General features: G+C 53.0%; 1 protein-coding gene across 1 annotated transcript; it reads left to right on the top strand.

Annotated features, from left to right (window-relative positions):
• The first annotated feature begins 7,512 nt into the window (after positions 1-7,512).
• MRPL24 (mitochondrial ribosomal protein L24) lies at positions 7,513-11,272 on the top strand. The gene is made up of 6 exons (XM_073323237.1): positions 7,513-7,621; positions 7,994-8,229; positions 8,351-8,446; positions 8,991-9,094; positions 9,776-9,906; positions 10,918-11,272. Exons 2-6 carry the CDS (start codon positions 8,047-8,049, stop codon positions 11,052-11,054), a joined length of 651 nt encoding a protein of 216 aa, XP_073179338.1. The 5' UTR covers positions 7,513-7,621; positions 7,994-8,046; the 3' UTR covers positions 11,055-11,272.
• Positions 11,273-12,099: the final 827 nt, after the last annotated feature.

The raw sequence follows: 12,099 nt of genomic DNA on the forward strand, positions 1-12,099 counted from the left end.
GGGAAGCAAAGGATACACCCAAAGAGTTGCTCAATGAGATGAGGGCTTTGATACAGCTGGCTGCCACCCACGTGATATTTCTGAAACTTTCGTGACCAGAGCTGGTCAGAATTCCTGCAGGAGTTTAAAATTGCGACACAATTCTTGTTGGAATGATGAAATTTTGACACAATTCTTGCCTGACTTGTGAAACTTTTGCTGCCATTTTGACAAAGATTTAAATGTTGACCAAATGTATTTTAAAAAACGGGGAAAATTTCTATAGTTGAAAAAATTCAAAAACATTACTTTTTTTTTTGAGGCAATAGGGGGAAAAATGTCCCCTCCTTACTGGCCCTCCCACCCGTCACCAGCTATATTCTTGACCATCACGTGGAAGGACAAAGTAGCAAAACCTTGGAGGATATAAAGCGCTGATTTGCTGGCACGTTGCTGCTGACTGTTGCCCAGAGGCGGAACAAAGCTCTGGGTTGAAAGTAGTTTTCATTCCGAATCTAGGCGTGGCTAGGCAGCCACAGGGCCTGGGGTTCCATGTAGATCCTGCATGGTCACAGATCAGGAGGTCTCCCAGCAGGGTGGTTTTGGGTTATTTGAGCTCTGGATTTCAGCCTTGATTTCAGCCGCAGGTTTTTCCGTTTGACATGAATGGCAACAGGGGTGGACTGTGCATTGCCTCTAGCCCAGTTTTTTTGCCTGTCTAATGGGCCTGGTTGTCCAGCGCCCTGTGCAGCCGTTTACACGGGTGCAAAATGATACTGATGCCACCCACTTGCTTTGCTCTGGTGTCAAGGATTGTCCAGCGGGCAGGCCGGTGGAGAGCTGAGTACCAGGCGTTCGCAGATCTCAGTGCCAGGAACTAGCAGGGCAGCTGCTGTTCCACAGAGACAGCTGGAAGATTGTCCCTCTGATTTTGCAGGACTTTTTTGGGAGGTGCATTTGAGCATTCTGCTGGGCAACGGCAGGAGGTGGGCTATTGTTGGGCAGAGTCTTTCTAGGAGACATCTGTGTGAGGAGGAGTCTCCCTTAAAGGAGACCCCCTTTCTCCAAAAGCCCCACATTCCAGCAGCTCCTGTTGGCCAAGGGGAACCCATCAATGCTGCCATTTTGGGGGTGCTCCCTTTGCTAGAAGCTGTGTGTGCTGCTCCTCCAGGGCTCCCAGACCCACCATCCCAGGAAGCGAAGACAGGAATGGGGGTGTCCACCCACAAGGAACTGGGGGTGTGCTGCCTCTGTGGCGCTTCCAGCCCTCACCAGACAGGGGGCGCACCTCAAAGCATGACAGTCTTAGTGCCCTCAGGGTCTCTGCCGGACTCCTAAGTGGGGTAGCCAGAGACCAAGTCTAGGGCTGAAATCTCAGAGGAAGACACTGGCTTGATTCTTGATTGCTCTGTTCCTGTGTTCGGAGCAGGGGTTGTGTTTGGGATGGTGGGGGAGAGTTGCTTTAGAGCTTCTTTATGGTCTCTAGCCCCGATTACCCTTCACCCAGCACCTTGTGTGCTTACATACACCAGTGGCTGTGAATCAATACCAAAGCATACCGCAGAAGGCACAGGGCAATGGTAAATCAGGCCTCCTGTGATCCATGGGCGTGCAGAAACCCTGCCCAGCCTGCAGTTGTAAATTAGAGCAGCCTTGGGGGTGCTCTAACTCATGCTCTGCTCCCCATGTCCCTTAAAGGGCCCTGGGAAGCAGAGACTAGCCAGTGCACGGTATGCTTTGGTCACATACCTGATCTGCCGCCTTACACCAACTCCCCGCCCTGGTGTGGGATTCTCAGAGAGCCAGTTCCACCTATATTAAGGCTCCAAACGGCCAACCTGAGCATGACTGAGAATCAGAGCGCTAACTCAGGGGCCGCCAGTTTGAGCCCAGGGAACGTGCCTATAAAATAACGGGAACTAGAACTCACTTGTGGTCCAAGTGGCGACCTGAGTCCAGGTCTCCAGGGGGATGTAAGACGCATTCATTCAGCACCCGTTGTGGAGATACGCATGGAAGGTTGGTTCTTTTCTTTTTTTTTTTTTCCCCAGCGTGGCTTGTGGTCACGGATCCGAAAGGAAATTCAAAAAGGATTCTGGGGAATATTTATCAAAATATTTTTTAAAAAGGAAAAAATAAAATAGGATGGCATTTTTACCAAAAAAAAATATATATATATATTAAAAAAAAGTTCTTAAATATGAAACCATGATGAATAGCTGGAAAAGTAATTGGTTTAGCGAATGATTTTTTTTTTTTTTTGGTAGTCTGGCTTATTTTTAAACTCGTGTTTCTACCTGTCCCTGAGCCCAGGTGTCTCCTCTTTTTCTCTGTCTCGCTCTCCCGTCTTTCTCTCTGTGCTGTAATCGTATTCCGATTTGTAACATACGGAGGAAAATAAAAGACAAACAACCCTGCCTTGGTTCTTTCTGAGGCTGTGATGAACACTATTGTTGAATTTAGCTTTGGAATAGTACAGAGAATAAAAAAAACACAGAAAAATGTAGACTATTTCAATTCTCTAGGACAATAAAAATGTTGATTATTATGAGTGGCTGTTTATTGTTGGTTGTTTTGAGGCTCCGTGGCTTTGACTTTCAGTGGGCCATAGTACGAACTTCTCTGCCTACGGCTTCCCTATGGTGTCTACCTACTCTCTGATCCAAGTGATTTAGCTGGCTTCCATTAATTAGCACCTCGCAATCTTTAATGTATTGATCCTCACAACCCCTGGTGAAGCAGGGCAGTGCTGGTATTCCCCCTTGTGCAGATGGGGATCTGAAGGCCAAAGAGGCTCAGAACCAGATTTTTAAAGAAATGTAGGCAGCTACCTGAGAACAGACTTTTTGTCTTATTTTCTATCCCTTTTCCCTAATCGTTCCTACCATTCTGTCGGCTATTTTGCCGGCCGCTGTGCCTTGAGTGGATGTTTTCAGAGAACTGTCCACGGTGACTCCAAGAGCTCTGTCTTGAGCAGTAGCCGCTAATTTAGACCCCTTCATTTTGTGTGCACAGTTAGAAGGATACATTGCAATGTGCATTACTTCGCACTTAGCAGCCTGGAATTACATCTGCCAGTATGTCACCCGGTTTCATGAGATCTCTTTGTAGCTCTTTGCAGTCTGCTTTGGACTTAACTACCCTGAGTCATTTGGTATAGTCTGCAAGCTTTGCCACCTCTCTGTTTACCCCCTTTTCAAATTCATTTATGAATATGTTGAACAGCACTGGTCCCAGTACAGACCCTTGGGCGGGCCCCCCCCTCTTTTTAACTCTCTCCATTGTGAAAACTGACCATTTATTCCTGCCTTTTGTTTCCTATCTTTTAACCAGTCACTGAGCCAGGAGAGGACCTTCCCTCTTCTCCCATGACAGCTTCCTTTGCTGAAGAGCCTTTGGTGAGGGATCTTGTCAAAGGCTTTCTGAAAGTCCAAGTCCACTCTATCCACGGGATCCCCCTGGTCCACATGCTTATTAACACCCTCAAAGAATTCTAATAGGTTGGTGGGTCTTAGTTACCTTTTTAGCAAATCTGGGCTTAAGTAACTTCAAGGACACACACGCTGTGTGTGTCCGATCTGAGTCTTCCAAATCCCAGATTAGCACCCTGCCGCATGGGCTACGCCTGCCTGTGACAGCGACCTACCTACTCCCCTCGATTCACTCTGTCCTCTTGGGCAAATTGCTTTCCCCACTCTGTGCCTTGGTTTTCCCATCTGTAAAGGGGGAGGGTGACTTTTAGCCCTCTTTTGTGAGCCACTTTGAGAGCGAGGTGAAAAGCCGGCTGCAGGGGCGGGGGTTACGGCTAAGGCACTTGCCTGGCACGCAGGAGAGCGGCTTTCAACGCCTGGTACCGCTGTGGGCAAGTCATTTAATCTCTCTCTAAATCTCGCTGCCCGTGTCGGGGCACAATGGGGCCACAATCTCAGTCAGGGCCTCTGGCTGCCACCACAGTGCAAGTAATGCATCATAAGACCAGGACGATCACCCCCACTTTCCTGCCCCTGTTACCTGGGGCACGGTGCCTACAAACTGGATGGGCTTAGATTCTACGCTGCAGGGGGACGTGGGCCTGGGCCACCTTCTCTGTGAAACGCCCCAAGCACAGCGATGCTGCTAAGAAATATCCAGGCTCGCGCCTGCAGGTCCCCCTCCCTGCCCCAGAGTTTGAGCTACAGCAGACAGGGGGAGCTGGAGGCCTTGGAAGTGCCACCTCTCTGCTTAAGAGAACGTGCCCTGAGGTACAAGCACATCCGCCTGCAGAGGAGAGGTCTCAGCCCACGGGGCCGTGCAAAGCCCAGGGGCACCATAGAAAATGGAGACGAGCTGGAGCATTGCCAAGAGCTTCTAGCAAACTACACATCCCAGCATGCCCCTGGCGCCTCTTCTGAGCATGTGCAATCCTCCCTGGTGCTTGCTTGCATCTGTTGCGGGCAGATGAGGTCAGAAAGCCTTTGGGAAGATGGCTCTGCAAAGGCTCTTCAGCAAAGGAAGCTGCCATGGGAGAAGAGGGAAGGTCCTTTCATGCATCAGTAACTGGTTAAAAGATAGGAAACAAAGGGCAGGACTAAATGGTCAGTTTTCAGAATGGAGAGGGGTAAATAGTGGTGTCCCCCAGGGGTCTGTACTGGGCCCAGTCCTGTTCCACATATTCCTAAACGGTCTGGAAAAAGGGGTAAACGGTGAGGTGGCAAAATTTGCAGATGATACAAAACTACCCAAGATAGTTAAGACCCAGGCAGACTGCGAAGAGCTACAAAGGGATCTCTCAGAAGTGGGTGACTGGGCAGCAAAATGGCAGATGAAATTCAGTGTTGATAAGTGCAAAGTAATGCACATTGAAAAATATCATCCCAACTATACATACGAAATGATGGGGTCTAAATTAGCTGTTACCACTCAAGAAAGAGATCTTGGAGTCATTGCAGATACCTCTCTAAAAACAGCCACTCACTGTGCAGCGGCAGTCAAAAAAGCGAACAGAACGTTGGGACTCATTAAGAAAGGGGCAGAAAATATATTAATCCATGGTACGCCCACATCTTGAATACTGCGTGCAGACGTGGTGGCCGAATCTCAAAAAATTAAATTGGATTGGAAAAGGTTCAGAAAAGGGCAACAAAAATTATTAGGGGTATGGAACAGCTTCCGTATGAGGAGAGATTAATAAGACTGGGACTTTTCAGCTTGGAAAAGAGACGGGCAGGATATGATAGAGGTCTATAAAATCATGACTGGTGTGGAGAAAGTAAAGAAGGAAGTGTTGTTTATTCCTTCTAACACAAGAACTCGGGGTCACCCAATTAAATTAATAGGCAGCAGGTTTAAAACAAAAAGAAGTATTTCTTCAGTCAACGCACCGTCAACCTGTGGAACTCTTTGCCAGAGGATGTTGTGAAGGCCAAGACTAGAACAGGGTTCAAAAGAGAACTAGATAACTTCATGTAGGATCGGTCCATCAATGGCTATTTGCCAGTAGCTGGGAATGGGCGACAGGGGATGGATCACTTGATGATTACCTGTTCTGTCCCTCTGGGGAACCTGGCATTGGCCACTGTCAGAAGACAGGACACTGGGCTAGATGGACTTTTGGGCTTGATTCCTAAGGCTCCCAGCATATGGCGCAGTCACATCTCCCGTAGCGATGTACAGTAATGACCAGAATGGAAAGTGGCCGGGCTGTGGCTACTACAGTGCCAGGCAACCATGTGCTCCAGGGGGTGGCTGCAGAGCGCAGCAAGGTGGTCTGCATGGAACAAAAATCAATGTTGTACGATTCGAGCACGCCCACCAGAGGCCCCAGGCAGAAAGCAGGGCCCAGTTGTGCAATGTGCTGGACAGGCACATATGAAAAGACAGTCCCTGCTCTAGAGCACTCGAGAGCTAGTGACATGGAATGGGTTTTATAGATTGGTCACGCGTGACGTATATAGAAACTATGTTCTGAAACGATGGCTCTGGCAAAAGCTGCTGATGTATAAAATGAACCAAACCCTGTCCAGCAAGGGAGATTTAGGTTTGATATTGGGAAGCACTTTCTAACTGTAAGGGTAGTTAAGCTCTGGAACATACATCTGAGGAAGGTCGTGGGATCCCTTCACTGGAGATTTTTCAGAACAGGCTGGACAAACCCCTGTCAGGGCTGGGCTAGGTTTACTGGGCACAGGGGATGGACTTGGTGACTTCTTGCGGTCCCTTCCAGCGTGACGTTTCCATGATGTGGTGATCTGTGCAAAGGGGACAAAATAGATCAGGGCTGTGTCGAGCGAAAGGTTTGCTGGTGGGGCTGGTCAACCAGTCTCCATCAAAAAACTAATGGAAAATTGGGGGGGGGGGATTGGAAGGAGTTTACTGAGCCACTTTTTCTTTTGCAGAAAGTGTCTAAAACTTTGATTTTATGTCGAAAAGACGAACACCGGAAAACTTAAGTGTTCTGCTTCCCAGCCAAAAATTTTCAGTATTCCCAAAAAAAAAAAAAAAAAATTTTTTTGCTGAAAAGTCAAAAATTCTGTTCAAAAATTGACAGTTGTTTTCATAGCCCTGTTTTTTTCACCTCTGCTCTGTGTGTGTGGGCATCATGGAATCTCAGGGTTGGAAGGGACCTCAGGAGCTCACTTAGTCCCACCCCCTACCAATCCCCAATATTTGCCCCAGATCCCTAAATGGCCCCCTCAAGGATTGAACTCACAACCCTGGGTTTAGCAGGGCAATGTTCAAACCACTGAGCTCTCCATTCCCTGAGGATATCTGTTGTTGCCCATTCCTTAGTGGGGTATTGATTCTATGATTCTACATCCATGCACTTGGTATGGGGTTGCTAGAGGTTGCTTGTCTGTCCCCCCCCCAGCTCTCTGTCTTTGTGTCTGTTTCCTTAGCTCCCTATCTAGTGACTGTCTGAGCCCCTATGGAAAGTGACCTCCCTTCCCCCCGTCCATCTACACCAGCGCACACATGTGTAACATGCTTCTGATATGCAACATGTCCTTTCTGCACTGGGTGAGCGAGCACAGCTCCAGCCCCCAGAGGGCCAGAAAGCAGGGCACCAAGATAGGACTCTACCAATCCCACACAACACTGCAATGCAGCTGAGTGGATGGTACTGCCACACCCAGAATGCAAGGCACCAGGACAAAGACCGAGGGGCGCAGTTGCAATACCCATAATGCCATGCAACAGGACGGGAGAGGGGCTGCAAAACCCAGAATGCAATGCAATGGTGGGGGGGGGAGGGAAGGAGCTGCAAAACCCAGAATGCAATGCAATGGGGGAGAGGGAAGGAGCTGCAAAACCCAGAATGCAATGCAATGCAAAGGCGAGAAGGAGCTGCAAAACCCAGAATGCAATGCAACAAGATCGATGTTGGGAGGAGAAGGCGACCCGAAGCCCAGAATGCAACGCAAACGGGCAGAGGCCGGAGGGCGGGACTGCAAACACCCAGAAATGCCGCAAGACCCAGGGATAAGACTACAAGTCCCAGAGTGCGATGCTGCAGAGCAACTATGACAGCAAATCCCAGGATGCATTGCGATTGGGTCTCCCAGTCCCAGGGTGCAGTGCTCCTCCTCTGAAGGCTCACGTGCATGGTGTAATGCAGCTGCAAACTGCTGCTGCAGGGGCCTGGCAGCAGCTGCAGAAGACCAAGGTGAGAAGGGGGGCTGGGTTGCTCGGCTTGCATGCAGGGGTCGTGGGGCAGTGTCTAGGGGAGAAGGGGGGATGCCGTGGGATGCTGGGGGGGTAGGTGCTGCAGGAAGCAGGGCTACTGGGAATGGGGACCTGAGCAGGCTTGAAACCCCCTGGGTAAAGCTAGCTCCCTGCTGGTGCCTCCCTTAAAATCTTCCCCTTGTGCTCTGTTGCTGTGCGTAGACCAGCCTGGACTCCTGGTTTCTTTCCCTGGCTCTGGGAGGGGACTGGGGCTTTGTGGGTTTGGGAATTGTGGGGAGGGGGACGAGACCGGGCGATAGGACACCTGGGTTCTGTTTCCTCGCTCAGCTGCTGATTTGCTTTGTGACCTTAGGCCTGCCCTCGGCTGGATCTGGTGACCCGTGACCGCCCTCGCCGAGCGGGACCATGCGTCTGACCACCCTGCTGGCCATGGCGGCCAGGGTGAAGCTGCCTCCGGACTATCGCCACGGCGTCTACCGGCCCTGGACGGCCGCGGCCAAGGCCAACAACCCCCCCGGGCGGAGACGCAAGAAGGTGTTTGTGGAGCCCATCAGCAAGGAGGACTGGAAGGTGTTCCGTGGAGACACGGTGGGCCCCAGGCATAAGTAGTCCCCCTTCGGGATTGTCTAGCATGGGGCGTCTCTGAGTTTCTGTGCCCCGGGCCGCGGGCTCCCGGATGGAGTTCTAACGGGGACTTCTTGGGTTTCAGGTGGAGATATTAATTGGGAAGGATGCCGGGAAGCAAGGAATGGTGAACCAGGTCATCCGAGCTCGCAACTGGGTCTTTGTGGAAGGTTTGAATACGGTAAGGGAAGAATGGGGGGAAAGCCTCAATCTCCCATGTGTTGGCCAGCTGGAATCAGAACTGCTCTGCCGTGTGTCATACGTCCTATACTGCCAGTGGGGATTCTCCTTTGGCTCAGGCAGCTGGGATCTCAGTGCAGGAAGATCTGAGTTCTATCCCCATTGCTGCTCAGGTAGTTCTGAGTCTCTGGTGTGTGGTGCCCAAGGAACCCAGAGAATGACTGTGCAGTGAGCCTGTTCCAAACCCTAGGGCAAGTCAATCTCTCTGTGCCTCAGTTTCCCCATCTGTAAGATAGGGATAACCTGTACTACATGGGTGGGCTGTGAGGTTTAATCAGCTTGTAATGTGCTTCAGAATGGTGGTATTATTTCTCCCTCCACCTCCCCAAATAGTTACTGGTGCTAGTGACATGTGAGAGTGTAAAAGGCCACAACCCAGTTCAGCCACTGCCCTGGCTGGGATGGTCTCCTTGCCCGAGGGACCCCGGGCGAGGCCAGTGGGTGAGGAAGAGGCGGTGGTTTGAAACCCAGCTCTCCGTTTCCAGCATTACTGTTACATCGGGAAAACCGCCGATTACCCGGGGACGTACATCGCCAGAGAGGCACCCTTGCTGCTCCGACAGGTTGCCCTGGTCGACCCTACGGACAGGTAATCCTGCCCCAGGGCTCCAGGGGTCTGGCCCAGGGCTCGACTGGGCACACTGGCATCCTTCCAGCTGCCCGAGGGAAGCTGGTGCTGTGTTAAACCCTCACCTAAGGCACTTCCCGCAGCCGTGAACCTACCAGATCTGTCTAGCTAAGCAGTGCTAGGCCTGACCAGTACTTGGATGGGAGACACTCTAGGTTAGAGTCCAAAGTCTTTGGGCTAGGACCTTTCTTTGTTCTGTGTCTGTACAGCATCTGGCACTGGGGGGGTGCTGGTCAATGACTCGGGCTGCTAGGTGCTCCTGTGAGGCAAAGGGTAATAAGGGAAACCAAGAGTCGGGCCAGAAGTGGCAAGTAATCAATAGGTAATGCAGAATTGACCCCAGTGTGGTGCGAGGGGGCGCTGTGCCCGAGGCAGTGGGGGGCTGGGGCTCAGTAGGGGGGTGCTGTGCCCCAGGGAGTCCATGCTGAGCCCAATGCCCCAGCATGGTGGTCGGGGACGCTGCACTGGAGGGGTTGGGAGGAAGGGTGCTCCTTCCGCTGGGTCAGCGCTAACTGCAATGGCCTTGCAAGGTGCTCGGGGGCCCTGTGCTGCAGCAAGAGAGAGACTTCCAAAGACACCAATGAACCCCCCCCCCCCCGAGGATATCGTCTGATCCCACCGCTCCCTGCCCTTCCCCCCTAGGAAGCCCACCGAGGTGGAGTGGCGCTACACTGAAGAGGGTGAGCGAGTGAGGGTGTCTCTGCGAACCGGCAGGATCATCCCTGCACCTGTCCACCAGCGCCGGGACGGCATCATCCCAGAGCAGTGGAAAGGTGAGCAGGTTTGCCGGGGGCTTCTCCCGCCTGGCCCTGGGCGATCCGACGTTGCTTTCTGTTGGGAACTGCTGAAAGGTGCCTGATGGACAGGGCTGAAATGGGACAGTGTCTGTGGCACGTGGCACTCTTAGGGCCTGCCTCTCAGTTGCTCCAGCCCTGTGGATGGCTCTAAGCCGCCTTCGTGCTCTGTGTTCTGGAGCCGCGCAGACCTCAGTGTAAGTGAGAGCAGCCACGGAGCTGCTCTAATTTGCAATCTGCTTCGCAGTGCCAAGGGGCTTTTCAGTGGGTGCCGGTGAGGTTTTCCTGCGGGCACGGTGCAGAGAATCTGGCCCAGAGGTTTAGAGTGTTCTGTGGAGCCCGCTTTGCAGCTGGGCCAGGGAGGGGATAGTGTTTCCTGGAGTTATTTGTACTGTCAGTCACCCCACAGCCTGGAGCACTGACTGCATTTACAGCTGAGGGCTGGGGTGAGGAGCCCAGGTTGGGAGAGGCCAAGGCTTTTCCGGACATGGGGAAGCCAGGAGTGGGTTTTGTCACACTTGTCTCTTTAGCCCTGTTTCCACTGACCTTTGTTTCCCATCTGGAAAGCGACTGTATAAACCCACATGGCTTTTGAGCTTGTGCCATGGTGATCCCAGGTCCCAAGAGATGGGCCTGATTCTCCCCTGCCCAGCATGGACCCGCTCAGAATGGCAGCAAGCCCCCCCAGGATCTGCGCGTCGAGCCGGCCTCGTTCCTTCTTGCCCTGGGCATGACGTGGCCCGGTCCAATTCCCCTGAGATGTGAGCCGAACTAGAATTCGGCTCCTCCCAGAGCTGGCCCTTCAAGGCTAACGGGGCTACATTCGAGCTCCCTCCCTCACAGCTGGTCTGGCCCTGTGGGAGCGAACCCCCTTCTGCCCCACAGCCGCCTGTACTGTGCAGATCTCAGGTGGAAGGGGGGCAGTTCTCCACAGCCTCCTGGAGACGGTGCTGAGATCGAGGTTGTAATGTACTCCCCTCTCCCCGGCAGATGGGCCAAAGGACACCTCGGTGGATGACGCGCTGGACAGGACCTATCAGCCGTCCCTGAAAATATTCGAAGAAGAAATCCTGGAGCTGCAGGGCATCGTGGAGATGCGCCGAGCCAAGAAATCCTATTGGTATTAGCACCTCTGCAGCGAGCGGCCTCTGCCTGCGACCCCAGCGCTAACGCCATGTGGCTGGTGAGCGGCCCGCTCTCCTGGAGTCCCCAGTTGTCTTCGTACGTCTGGACGGCAAAGGCCTGGCTGCCCAGCCCAAGGCGATAGCTGTGGCTGCAGGCCCCTTGCAATCAGGGTGTGCCCCTCCTGCCGGCCGGCTGGCAATAAAGACGTCCTGACCCCTTTTGTATGCCAGCCGGGCCATCTTTCTTTCTGAGCTGCAGGGCATGCGTCCCTCCTGTGGCAGCGAGCGGGGCCCCGCGCGGAACCGGGTCTGTCGGTTACGGCAGAGCCCGAGTCGGGCCCCGCTGTCCTCGGTGCTGTCCAGACACAGTCAGAGCGGAGAGTCTGACCAGCTGCAGGCTCGGGGAAAGGCGCCCCCGAGGAGCCAGCGCAGCGATGGCAACCAGGGGCATGGGGTTTTTTTTGTTTGGGGGGGGGGGGGGGGGGTTAGGCGGCAGGGAATGAATGGAAAGGGCTGGAGCAAACAGCCAAGTCGCACAGGCTGAGACAGTTGAATCAAAATAGCAGTAATTCCCCCACCTCCCCCCCCCGGCTAAATAGGGGGGAGGGCTGGGTGGCCCCAGTTGTCCCCCACCTTAGGCTGTAACTCTGTTTGGCTCAGCCTCTGGGTGCAGAGGAAGGAGGCCTGGTGTCTGGGGTGTCAGTTTGGGATCAGATCCCAGCTCTGCTACAGGCTGCATGGGTGACCTTAGGACAGTCACTTAACCCCTGTTCCATTCTGTACAGGGGTGGGGTGGGGAATGATAATTCCTTCCATCATGTGCAGGGGGTGGGGAGTGGGACAAGTACCAGAGGGGTGAGCACCTCGCAAGCTGGGACGTAAGGGGAGCCATGAACTACCCCCACGAGGATTAACTGCTTGTTACGGCAGTGCCCAGCCACGCGCACGGCCCCCCGCCCTTCGTGTTCTGCACAGATCCGTGTGAGGGTCGGTGCCTGTCCCCATGCAGAAGAGGCAGGGAGCAGTGATGGACAATGCAAACCACTGC

Source organism: Lepidochelys kempii, chromosome 24, assembly GCF_965140265.1.
Source record: "Lepidochelys kempii isolate rLepKem1 chromosome 24, rLepKem1.hap2, whole genome shotgun sequence".
Taxonomy (NCBI): Eukaryota; Metazoa; Chordata; order Testudines; family Cheloniidae; genus Lepidochelys; species Lepidochelys kempii.